This window comes from Elaeis guineensis, chromosome 13 (assembly GCF_000442705.2).
Source record: "Elaeis guineensis isolate ETL-2024a chromosome 13, EG11, whole genome shotgun sequence".
In the NCBI taxonomy this organism is placed as follows: Eukaryota; Viridiplantae; Streptophyta; class Magnoliopsida; order Arecales; family Arecaceae; genus Elaeis; species Elaeis guineensis.
Window position 1 is genome coordinate 5,402,333 of NC_026005.2, and position 13,683 is coordinate 5,416,015.

General features: G+C 30.0%; 1 protein-coding gene across 1 annotated transcript; it reads left to right on the forward strand.

Annotated features, from left to right (window-relative positions):
• LOC105056848 (serine/threonine-protein kinase SAPK2-like) lies at nucleotides 1-13,043 on the forward strand. The gene is made up of 10 exons (XM_010939183.1): nucleotides 1-15; nucleotides 8,062-8,181; nucleotides 8,550-8,624; nucleotides 11,291-11,392; nucleotides 11,489-11,542; nucleotides 11,615-11,707; nucleotides 12,086-12,178; nucleotides 12,262-12,366; nucleotides 12,470-12,568; nucleotides 12,762-13,043. Exons 2-10 carry the CDS (start codon nucleotides 8,062-8,064, stop codon nucleotides 13,041-13,043), a joined length of 1,023 nt encoding a protein of 340 aa, XP_010937485.1. The 5' UTR covers nucleotides 1-15.
• The last annotated feature ends 640 nt before the right edge of the window (nucleotides 13,044-13,683 follow it).

Genomic DNA, 13,683 nt, shown 5'->3' on the forward strand with positions numbered 1-13,683 from the left:
GTTAAACGGGCCAGCCCGCCTCGACCCGTTTAGAGACGGGTCGGAGTGGGTCGGGGCGGGTTGGAGTGGGCCGGTCCGTCTTGACAGCTCTAAGCGAATTGCTCAAAATATGATTGATATTTACTTACAATAGTGGACCGACGAAGCTTTGTGAGTTCCTCAGTGTATTCCTCGAATATACTTGAATTAAATTGAGCACAAAGAGCATCCACAAATTCTTCCTAAGATACAGGGACTTTTCTCCAACCATCGATACTATTGAAGGCCTCTTTCTCCAAATGAAATGATGCTAATGAAACTTTTCTACCTCTAAAATGAGATTAAATTTAAAAAATTGCTCAGCTTGATAGATCCATCCTGTCAGATCTTCGTCATTGAAATGAGAAAATTCAATACTTGTGATATGAGGTTGGACTAGATTTTCAGAATTAAACCCTTCTCATCGCAACGAATTACCATTCCTATTGTCATTAGAGGAACCCTCGACCATAGTAGTATCGTGTCTGCATTTGAGTCTGCATCTGACTATATTTAAGATCTAAGCCAGTAATCAAAGCCTCAAGATCAGCAAAAGCTCGATTATGATCGACGGAGAGTCGCTTGTTCTGCTCTGATATCGCTACTAGTTGCTATTGTATCTCGGATCTCTGTTGTCTCTGTATGTCTCTCAATCTATTGGAAATAAGTTTCTTCTGCTATGGATCTACTACCAAATGATACAATTCTACCATATCGAAAAAAAGAAGAAAATAAAATTTGACTACTTTGAGAGGATCAGACCTCCAAGATAACCATAAAGTTGTGTTTGGTAGCTGGCAATCTATCTAGATTGCTGGCAATTTAATATGATAATCTGGATTACTGCGTTTGGTATGCTTTTTGGATGATAATGCAGATTGCCTCATAGGAGATAATCTAGATTATCTTGGAAAGGGGTGGCTCTATAGATTACCATTTTTTTGATAATATTGTAATAAAAATTTTGGATAAAATTATTTCTCAAAAAAATTATACAAAACCCATTACCCAACCCCCCTCCTCCCCATCCTCCTCCGTGTGCACCCTTGGCCCACGGCTCCTCGATCTCTCTTTGCCTTCCCGCAACTCCTCCGTCCTTATCTCCCACCATCCTCTGTTTCCTCCATGCCCGTCCATACCATCCCCACGGCTCTACATGCTTCCACCCCCTCCTGACCCCCCCAGTGCCCATGATTCTCCACATCCCTCGACCTGTCATTTTTCTGCACCATCACCACACCCACATTACTCCCATTACTTCTCACCAGAAAAAAAGAAGAGCATTAAGATAAAATTATTGGAGATATTTTAAAATTTTAATTTCACATTATCGATAATCTGATTGTCATATTAAATATGTCAATCAAGATTTTCAATAATTTTACTGCAACATTACCTGTATGTATCAAATACAGTAATCAATATTACTAACAATTTAATAGTGATAATTTATTGGTGCATCGCTATATAATTTTGGAAGGTAATGTGGATTGCCTTCAGGATAGATTACCACTATTAGATTATCGGTAATGTTGATTACTGTGTTTGGTATATACAGATAATTTGTAGTAAGATTACTGAAAATATTGATCGATATGTTTGGTATAACAATCAAATTATCTGTAATGTGAAATCAAATTTTTAAAATATCCCTAATAATTTTACTTTAGTGCTCTTCTTTTTTTCTGATGAGAAGTAATGAGAGTGATGTGGGTGTGGTGGTGGCACGGAGAAGTGGCACACCGAGGGGTATGAAAAATCATGGGCACTGGTGGGGTAGGAAGGGGGTGGGCACGTGTGAAGCCATGGGGATGGTGGGGATAGACGTAGAGGAGCCACGGAGGGGTGATGGGGGACAAGGGCAGAGGAGTCACGGACAGGCAAAGGGAGATAGAGGAGCCGTGGGCCGGGGGCGTACACGGAGGGGGGTGAGGGCGAGGGGGGAGGTTTAGGCAATAGGTTTTGTGTAATTTTTTTTGAGAAACAGTTTTATCTAAAATTTTTATTTTAATATTGTCAAAGAAATGATAATTTAGATAGCTACCCCTCCTCAAAGTAATTCAGATTATCTCCCATGAAGCAATCTAGATTACCACCTAAAAAGCATACCAAATATAGTAATCCAGATTGCCACATTAAATTATCAATAATCTGGATAGGTTGCCAGCTATCAAATGCAAGGCAATCCACATTATTACTTTTCAAGATTTTCTGACAATGCACCAAACGTAACCTAAGGGAATAATGATTTTATTCAGCATTAGCAGCCATATGGTATCTATATTTTTATATAGGACTCTAGCAAAATAAAAGTAGTAAAAAATAATTCATATTACATTAATCCCAAAAATTACTCCTAATCGGCAATCAAATAGGAAATTATGCTAAAATAAAGGGATTCATATTAGAAGTTACCATAAAGACGAGGGCATTTTTATCTTTTAACCTACAATGGTTATTGTTATGTCAATTATAGGGTGGTATAATATTCTAATAACATCTGTTGATTTATTGAAGAGCCAAAAAAAATACCCTACCTTATCCCAGTAAAGGATAGCTGGAGCTCATTTCTTAATTGCATATCCCTCCTCCATGCTAGGAGGACATGTTTTATCACTTTTTCTAAGTTGTAAATATATTAGGAAAATACTCAACGAATGGATTTGAATTCATATGTTAAGCTCGAAGTTTACTGTGGAAAGTTACATCAAGCCCACCAATTAGTGCACAGTGCACACCCAACAAAGAGTAAAACTACTTTCAAAAATTCATGAAAACTTGCTTTTTTCTACAAGTCTGGAATTTGTTCATTAGTTCATGTTGATTTTGATATCACATGATCCTGCATTTTTTTATACTAAGAAATTGTGATCATTGCTAAAGAAATTGTGATCATTTCTAAAGACACGACACTAGGGGAAAATTTATAGAATCATAAGTTTAGCATCTAAATAGTAGTGCTACACTCGGGTAGAATTTGAATGGTGGAGTTAGCATCTAAATAGTAGTGCTATATGTTATGGTATCATTGAATTAGGAGTGTCATTAGATCCATAATGGATCAATTTAACCACCTCAAATAGGTTAGAATATGGTTTGGAGCAAGATCTGCTACATTCAGAACTTAAATGCAAATCATAACTTCCAAAATTCATAGCTTTCCCATATGATATTTGTTATCGGTATTCCAGATGGCTAAACAAAGCTTTTACAAATACTAGGGTGCTACCACCCTTGAAGGGTTTATCGAATCTCATAGATGTGAATATTTAATAACTTCTAGGATTTAAAGTAGGCTGATCGAAGTAAAAATATTATTTTCAGATAATTTTGTAACCAATATATCTCTCCATTCAAGAGGAAATGTAATATAGGACTCGAGATCTGACTCTTAAATACTTTCTTGATAGAAATTCTTTGTTATTTTAAGAAAAGTTTTCTCTTCTTTTAACTAAAGAAGGAATTTGACTTAAATTTGGATATATGTGCCTCACTTGTATAAATAGAGGTTTTCACATCAATTCTATCATCAATTAATGAAAGCAAAGAAGTTTCAAGACCTTTCTTTGTATTATTCTCTAATACCTTATGTAGAGGTCTAAGTTGAGTGGATTGAAAGAGTTGTTTCCTTCTTTCTCCAATCAAATCAAATATAAAGATCTCACATAAAAGAATTACCAAGCTATGAGGTTATCCTAGAGCTTTCATTGATAGCTAATATTTGAGAAGATATAGGATGTCAGTAAAAGGCCTGATAATATAGTTTCATATTAAATGTGTAATGTTTGCGTGCATCATTTCTAAGTTAGTTTAGCATTACTTAGCCTCGGGTTCACTGACAAAAAGTTCGAAAGGCTCGATCTTGTTCTTCCAAGTGACCTTCTTCTCAAATGAACAGACAAAACTTGTTAGGGTCTTCTAATTATTTTGTCTTCATCCTATCCTACTCCTTGATAACCTTTTTCCATCTCATGTGCTAGAACCACGTCTTGATTTATTTGTTGTGATAATTCTACAATCGATGGGAAGTGATCAAGGATGGAGTAACCGTTTGTGTTGATTTTTATAATAATGGGAACACTTGGATGGCCTTCATAACTCCATTTTTAAGATGGCAATGCATAGTGAGAGCTGGACAAAATTATTTGTCTTGTATCTAGAAGATAGTATTGTTTGGTGATGGTACTAATTAAATATCTTAGAATGACAGTGGGGTTGATACTTGTTAGGACTTTTTACATATGTGCCTTCAATAAATCATGATTTTGCCTTAGTTAGTGTTGGAAGATTGGGATATTAAAGAAGAGTTGATCCAATAGAATTTACAGTTGCAGTACATGGTAGATTTTATAGCTTATGGACGAATGTCAAACTTTCCCTCCATCTAAGACTAAACTGTCTGTAAATTTATGCCAGGTAAAGCCACATAGCTGATAAGTAACTTTGAACAATGAAAGTTACAATGGATTTGAACACTATCCCCGTTCAATGACCTAATGTCTCAGGGCAAGGTCAAGAAAAGGTAAAATGACATTTATACCCTTATAAATCTGGAACTTAGCCTCCCTGTTTTCCATTTATGTTTCATTGTGGATGATTATGATATACTAAGTTTTAGTTTACACAACTTTCTTCTCTTTCTTTCTTAATTTTAGATATATGCGGGCGCATGGAATGCTTGCATTAATTTAAGGGACATGGGATGCATGATGGGCATAGTTTTGTGCACATATAATTGGCCAATCATGGAATGCTTACATTAATTCTAGGGGCATGAAAAGCACCGTAGTATAGTTTTTGTGTGCATATATTTGGTCATAGTAAGTGTTTGTGTTACATATATGTGTCTATGCATTTGCGTATATGTATGGCCTAGATCGGAGTTCGGCCTCCACTTCGTAGAGGACAGCCCTTCTCTATTATGAAAGAGACCCATTATTAGCATGGGTTTAATTCATTTTCTATTATTAGTAATATTTTCAGAAGGAAGTATAAAGGAATATTTTTAAAAAAATAAATGTAAGGTAGAGATTTAATTTTGATGTATAAGTCTCATATAAGATAACATAAGGATGATTGTGATCCCTTATCTAGTGAAATATTATGTTTAGTATTTATCTAACTTGGAAATCAAATTTTTGGCTGGTTTAGTTCTCTCATATTTCTTCTTAAAGAAAGAGAGAATTAACTAGACCTAGAGAGTTGTAATCATTTATATATCAAAGATGCGGTTATTTATAAATGACTGTAAAGTAGGAGTTATTAAACTAGGGGAAATGGCTTGTGCTCAACTTTGAGATGTGGTCCAACATAGATTTGTAAAATGAACAATACTTCCAAGTTTGAGTCAAAACTCTGGAGCTTGAAATAGAGAAGAGATGAATAAAAGCTGTGTACAAATAATTATGTCCAACTTGAAGAAATCCAATTTAAATGCATCTTTGTACAGAGAAAACTCCAAATTTTGGGATCTATGAATCTCCACCTCCATATATTATTTTCCCCCACATCTCCTCATTCTTAGTTTATATTCCATTTTAATAACTATGACCCTATAATATACTCTAAGACAAGAGACAAACAAACATAATATAAAATTGGAAGTATATTATTCATCAATTCTACTCCAAACAAACTGGTCATTGATATCACAACCATGCATCAAATGCTCCCTTCACCTGAAAATATGTACATAAAATGTGCCAAATAGTAGTATATGTAAATTCATCGAGCAACTATAATCCAGTAATAAGGCATGAACTTACATTTTATTAATATTTTTATGATGTATCTTATAGAATTATATTTATTTATTAACCAAAGATAAGTCTAATATGCAGCAATAATCCATATTAAAAAAAAACTAAGATTTTGAATGTAAGCGAAGAATTATATGTTTTCTAAACCAAGTTTGCTATAGGTCATGAGTTTGAATATCCCTTCCAAGTCAATTGTGATGTAATTAATCTAATTGTCATCTTGGTTCATTTGTTGTCGTCACATATTTTGTCCAAGCGCATTGGGTTTGGAGAAGAAGTGAAAGAAATTAATCTAAAGTGCATTATTAAATAATTCATTGTTGCAACCTCACTTATGACATTAAAATCTTGCCCCTTTCTCATGTATATATCATCTAACTTAGTTGTAACTAAGTGGATCTTGAACTCAATTATTTAACTTTTGACAAGATTTGAGTTCAAACTAGCCTTATTAATTTATAAATCATGCTTAATCTATGACTACTACAAGAAAGGCATGGTTATACCCTAGTGTAAGTAAATGACTCTTTTATTGTTTCAGAAGATCTTTCTTGAGATAAATCTCAGTTTAAGTGAAGCTGAAATTAAACTAGCCAATATATGGCCCTATGTTTGATTAATGCATCCCAAGTAAGCTGTTATCAAATATGATGCCATAGGGGACATCCCAACCTTAGCATTAGATGATTTCAATTTTGTGGCAAATGATCTCAACAACAATTAATTTGAGTTGAGGTTGAATAATCATTCACTCTTAATTGAACAAGATAAATATACTTGAAAGGTCAACTTCAGGACTTGACATATAAAATTAGGTTGCAATTCCATTGACAGTATTTTAATAAGTCAAATACTAATCCACCCATAGATCATCCTATGCAAGGCCTTAGAAGTTATATATACTGATGCACCTGAACCAAGAGGATCACCTGGACCTATCATGGATCAACTTGGGCATTACGGATAGATTTGAATCATATTTTGGAAGCAAGATTCATCACATCCAAGACTTATTTATAATTGAAACTTTTAGAGGACCTAACTCTTGATTTGGGAAGAATTGCTAATATGATAGAAGGTAAAATTGATGATCTAGCTTTTATCTGAATTTAAAATTTTATAATATTTTTATTTAAAAATTCAACTCTAGCTGGGAAGGAAATCCGACTCAATTCTCAAGGATAGATCTTGCTAGTACAAACATATAAAAAGGTTGTGCTATAATTTTGGATACATTGATTGAAAGACATTAAAAAGGATTTAACACTCTTTTAACTAGAAGAAAAATAAGATATAGATTTTAAAATGGCTGACCACTAGAATAAATGGATAATTTGTAATAGTCTATACAAATTAATTGACAAGATGGGGACTAAGAGTCTTACTTTCACAGTTTTATTATTATGCTATTTTTTTTCGAGATTCAAGTTAAGCAAACTGAAAATTCTTTCTTCTCTAGGAATCATCTTTTTTTTATTTTTTTCGAAATGGATTGGATTATTGAGTAAATTTAAAGATCTTTTTGAGTATTTTACTGATAGCATTGATTTTATTATGAAGATCTATGGTGTTTACTCAATAGCCACAAGAGAAGGCTTTAGTCATAACTCCAAGAGTTTGATCAAGCATCACCATATATCAAAGGATATCAAATTTATCAAGTAAATAAGAAAACTGAAAGTCACAATTAACTACAATTGGAGAATGACTTTGGAATAAGAATCTTGAAGTGCTCGTTCTTTTAAGTTATCATCTATCAATATTTCTTATTTATATGCCCAATTTATTTGCTATTCCATATTAGATATATATTTGGCAAGTCCTTGTTATGTTTTTGCTTTTACAATTTTTGACCACCTATATAATGCACACTCTTTATACCAAAGCTATAAAAATCTAAAATTCTTAAGGGCAAATATGTCCTTTTAAAAGGATAAAGATGTAAAAACATATTTTATGTCCGCATATGTAATCCTTCATAAAATATCTTATGATCCGCTTTTTTTAATTAAGATCATTCTTAACTTTTAAAAATATAAATTATTTAATATAATAAATGCTAAAGACTTGAGATACTCGGATAGTGTCCACATTTAGCCACGAAACTCTCGTATACTTTCCCTTTCTTGTTCCTTCTTGCATTCTTCGAAAAAAGAAAAAGAGCATGAAAGGAGCAGATTGAGAGTATTAGATTTGGTGGAGATAGATCATACTTGCTCTTATTTATCTTAAATTTGATGATCGATCATACTCAATCTTCTTTCTCCTAAATTTCTAAATCAAAATGGAACGATATGAAATATTGAAAGACATCGGTTCTGGAAATTTTGGGATGACTAAGTTGGTTAGAGATCTAGCGACGAAGCAATTGTTTGCTGTAAAGTTTATTGAGAGAGGAGAAAAGGTTTGTATTCCCCCCTCTCCTTCATTTCTTGCTTCTTCAACCCTTACATCATATTAGAAGGTCAATTTTTAAGATTATGTTCTACCAGAAGGTACTTACTTCTACTATATTGATTAAAGATTGTTATAAAAAAATGATGAAAACGATTTGTAAATCTTTGCTTTATTCTTTTTTGTTATTTTAACTGAATTTGATATTACCATAAAACATTACTTTTAGCATCTACATTTTAGTTGTATCTTTATCTTTATCAACAATTTTCTATTATCAAGCTTATATTTAGATTGGGATTTTTTCTTAGTTTATAGGATATGTGTTCATACTAGTTGTAATAATTCTTTACCATATTTGTTTATTTTGATCTACAGATTAATGAGAATGTGCAAAGGGAGATCATTAACCATAGAGTACTGAAACATACAAATATTGTAAGATTTAAGGAGGTAAATTTTATTCTCTTTGTTTTATTCTTGCTACAGTTAGAATCATTATTTTAGTTCTTATATAGACATATGGATGTAAAATCTAATAATTTTTAAACTTTATTGAATATCTAACTCTTTATCTAGATTTATTTCTCTACTTATATCTCATTTTTTGAAATAATTAATCTTTTCCATCCATTAAGGTCGATATTATTTTGATTTGTTTATAAAGAAAAGATCTTTATTAAGATATTTAATTACTCTTTACAATCCTCTAGTAGATTTATGTTGGGCCTAAAATTCTATTAGTGGCTGATACCTATATTATCAATTTTTAGTATTATCCTTGCTTAGAAAAGATACATTAAAAGTACAACTAAATGAAGCTCTTGGAAGAAATGGAAATCAAACTATCATAAAATTTATATAACTATTACACATTAAGAATGTAAACTTTATATAAACTATGACCATGATGAGTATGAGTTATTAAGATACTATAATTTTATTTTAGTCAAAGTAATCTATTATGTATTAATAATCCTTCTTATTCAACCATTTGTTAGTTTATGAATAAATGATAATATTATTAACTAATTACCATTTCTATCATAATATCATTCTTTACTTTATGGTGGTGATTTTATGGCATTTTCTCTACTTTCTATACTGCTACATGAAATCATAACAAAATTAAAAATATATCTCCACTTAGAATCATAATAATAGTTATATTTATGAATTTTTTATTTGAAATTAGCATTAGAAATTAGTGATATGTTGAATACTTGATATTTTTCTTAGAGTGCTTAGATAAATATTGATCTCTTTTCTATTATCTTTATTTGCAAGTAAATAGACTAAAATTTAAATTTAACTTCGGATAATAATACTTATTTATTTATATTGAAGCTAATATTATCTAACAACCATGAGATATTATAATATGGATAAATTTATTTACATAATTTTATTTAAATGCTTAATTATACTCTTATGGTATGAGATAGCATAATATGTGAAAATTTATTTAGATAATTTTATTTAAATGCTTAATTACATTCTTAAGATATGTTTATATCATTTTGCTCGTTACTTTTTTGTTCTATAGTATATCAAGTCATCTCAGTAAAATACAATCTACTAAAATAAAAAAAGATATACAACTTAAAATAAAAAATTTAGATCTATATCAATATCATATCTGACTAATATTTCTTTGAAAATTTTTATTAAAACATTAAAGTTATGATACAAACAGTTTTTGATTTTTTTAAAATAATTTTTAATTTTATTTGATATATTTTAAATACTAAATTTGCTGGTTTGCATAATTTTGGCTATATTAGTGATAGAGCCCTAATATATCCATAATTTTATGTATAAACTACTTTATATGTTATCAAAGAGATGAAAATATCCCTTTGACATGAATGTGAAGTATTATCATATAAGTATAACTAGTTTGAGAATGTTTAAAATATATAATAATATGATAGAAAACTTAAACAAGTTCTTTAGACAATCAAAGATAAAGGTTGTTCCATTTTTTTTATGTGGATTTTGTTAGAAATGGTTTGGTTTCACCATGCACATAAATATTAATTAGGTTTTGATAATTAAAAGAAGGTCATAATCATTTTTCTATGCTAAGTGAATGACTCTTTACTAATATTTGAATAGTTCATTGTATACTGAATATTAATTTTAAGAGTATATTTTGTTAAAACTAAATGAATCTTTATGAGATGCGTCCCTCATGCTTATTATCTAAGAAATTTTAATTTTCTAAATTACTTTTATTTTATTGATTAAACTCTATAAATTAAAGCTTAAACATATACCCAATGCTCTATTGAGTGTACATAATTGACAATAAGAATATATAAGTCCAATAAAAAGATAAAATACAATAAAAAGAATAACTAAATAATTAAAAATTAATCAAATGACTACTAGATAAATTAATAATTTAATAATTTATTTAAAAATAATTTAAAATAAAAATATATAATATTTATTTATTTATAAGATATTTTAATTTGATCAAGTATTTCTCTAATGCTTGATCAAATTAAGACTCTAATGATCACATGCAATAATTATATATCGGATAATATTATATTAGTTATTTAAGAAGTTGGTATGAGATAGTACAACTGTAGAAGTAAAATATAAATAGTTATATTGATAAATCAAAATACTTCTCTAGTGATATGTATATTTTAGAGAGTCTGTCATAATATCATTATCTAATATTATTTATAATTAGGGTACAAAGATCAAATAAAATATAGTGAATCCAATAAAAAAAATACTAGAATATGAGTAATTTATTTTCTAATATAATATGCTTTAAAAAAGATTTAATATCATTTATAATATCCTAAATGAAATTTACAAATTGGCTATCTTACTCTTCCTTTTTTATATAAAGATAGGATTGTTCAATAATGAATAAATAAATCCTAATATATGGATGAAGACATTCTAGTCGCATTAAATTTAAAATTTATAATATGTAATTTGTTTTAAATATGAATCAAAGTGTGGTTGATTAGCTAGTAGAAATACTTTTAAAAAATAGTATATAGTTTTCTTTATGGAAAGAAGGTGGTATTTATAAAAAGTATGTCTCTTTTTTCTTCCTTTTTTATATTTTAGATTGATATCTTTTCATTTAGGTATTGTTAACGCCTACACATTTAGCCATTGTCATGGAATATGCTGCTGGAGGTGATCTTTTTGATAGGATATCCAAGGCAAAAAGATTTAATGAAAATGAGGTATAGAAAATTGAATAAATTGTTATAAAAGAATTTGTTTTTTAACTAAATTTGTCTTTTTTATGATCTACTTATTGGTTATGACATTTCAAACAGGCAAGATTCTTCTTTCAACAAATAATATCGGGTGTTAGCTATTGCCATTCTATGGTAAGTCCTTTAAACAATTTTATTTTTTATTATTAGAGTATGGAGATAATATATTTGATCATTTTATCGCAGCAAATATGCCATAGGGATCTTAAGCTAGAAAACACCCTTTTGGATGGAAATGAAGCACCTCACATCAAAATATGCGATTTTGGCTATTCCAAGGTAGTTGATTTTGAATACAAATACATTACTATTATTCAATTTGATAAAAAAAAAGTTCTCAAATTATTATTGGTAATTAAACAAATCATGCCTTTCTTCAATTAGTCATTATTTAGTTTTTAGAAAATTGGCCATAGCTAATTCAAGAAATAGTTTTAAATTACAAGTTACTGTTATTTATTTTTTGAATTTTAGTGATATAAATTCATTTCAATTTTTTGGAGATTCTCTATACTTTTTTCTAAATACCAAATCTTTGTCTTTAGCCTAATGCTTCTTGAATGTTATTTATGATTATTAACTATTCTTGGGTTTAACTATTATCCAATGCCACCATCATTTATGTTTTTTTTTTATTGATTGGGGTGGGGGTTGTAGTCTTTGGTGTGGAACTCTCAGCCAAAATCAACGGTAGGCACACCAGCTTACATTGCTCCAGAAGTTATAATTAGAAAAGAATATGATGGAAAGGTAAGTTGATTTATATTATTTTTAAAAATAATTTATATTTCATTTTATCGTAAACCATACTAATTTTTTATCAAGAACTACAGATTGCAGATATTTGGTCATGTGGAGTAGCATTATACGTGATGCTGGTTGGGAGTTATCCATTTGAAGATCCAAGTGACCCAACAAATATTAAAAGAATATTTGAGGTTAATATTTTATTTTAATATATATAGAGATCATATCCGTCCAAACAACCAATTGCATTCTCACCTACGTATTGCTTAACCAAATAAACATTTACTTTGGCAGAGAATACTTGACGTACAGTACTCAATTCCAGACCATCTTCTGATATCAATGGAATGTAAAAATCTTTTATCTCGGATATTTATTGCTGATCCTAAACAGGTAATGGTTATCAAACATTTCCGCATAATAGAACATGGGAAGTGCCTGCTGTTTGATTTGATATTAATCAAATCGTATAATTACCTGTGACATTTGGTGTTATTCTAGCATAGCTACAAACATCATAAAAATTTGAAGTGTACTACCTTGTATTATAATTTTTATTGAAACTCTTTCTTCCTTAAATCTACAGAGAATAACCATGCAAGAGATTAAAAGCCACCCTTGGTTTTTGAAAAACCTACCGAAGGAGCTTATTGAAGGATATCAGAGCGACTTACAAGATGACATATATACTCCAATGCAAAGCATTAATGAAATCATGTCAACAATAGAGGATGCAAAGAAGCTTGTCAAGGGCCCAAATCTTAGTGGTGGACAAACATCTGGGGCTAGTACATTTGATGACAGGGCAACAGATACTGATGACTTTGATGATGATGAATCTAGTGGGGATATTGTATATGCTTTTTGAGTTTGGAACAACATGAGCTTGCTATTGCTCTATAACCTGCTCACATTGGATTATGTTTTTCTTTTCCTAAAGATTTATGATATATTGGATGGAGATAATATCATTCTTACCATCCATATATTTACATTTTGAGTATGTCTAGTTCTTATTTGACCTATTTCTATTGTTCTCAACATTTAGACAACCCCATTATAGTTATGTATATGTGACATTCTCTAATCCATGTCATTTTTATTCATTACATATTTTAAAGACAACCAAAACTAAGAATATAAGACTATAAATAGAAATGGGGGTGATCCAAAAAAATAAGACATGAATTTTAGATCATTGTTCTTCATCAAACCAGTTGATTTGATAAATATGTATTTATATATTTATTATATAATAAGTTTTAATACTTTCTAATATGTTATCTTGCTCCATCTAATGGCCCACATCAGTTTTGAGAATAGTCAATCACATATTGCCACACCAACTCATAAGTTTTCATGTGCAGGCAACTTAAATAGCTTTATATTAAAAATGTAAGTTATAAAACTTTCTTTGGAGACAATAAAATGAATTTAAAGTGGGTACTAATCTTTTAAATATTTATTTTTTCATGAAAGAAGTTAGAGCTATCTAACCAATAGCATTA

Bases quoted from the DNA above. Each gene is read 5' to 3' on its own strand.
- LOC105056848 (XM_010939183.1), top strand. From the start codon at position 8,062: ATGGAACGATATGAAATATTGAAAGACATCGGTTCTGGAAATTTTGGG. The intron at 8,182-8,549 runs GTTTGTATTCCC...TTTGATCTACAG, and splicing joins TTATTGAGAGAGGAGAAAAG to ATTAATGAGAATGTGCAAAG. The intron at 11,393-11,488 runs GTATAGAAAATT...CATTTCAAACAG, and splicing joins AAAGATTTAATGAAAATGAG to GCAAGATTCTTCTTTCAACA.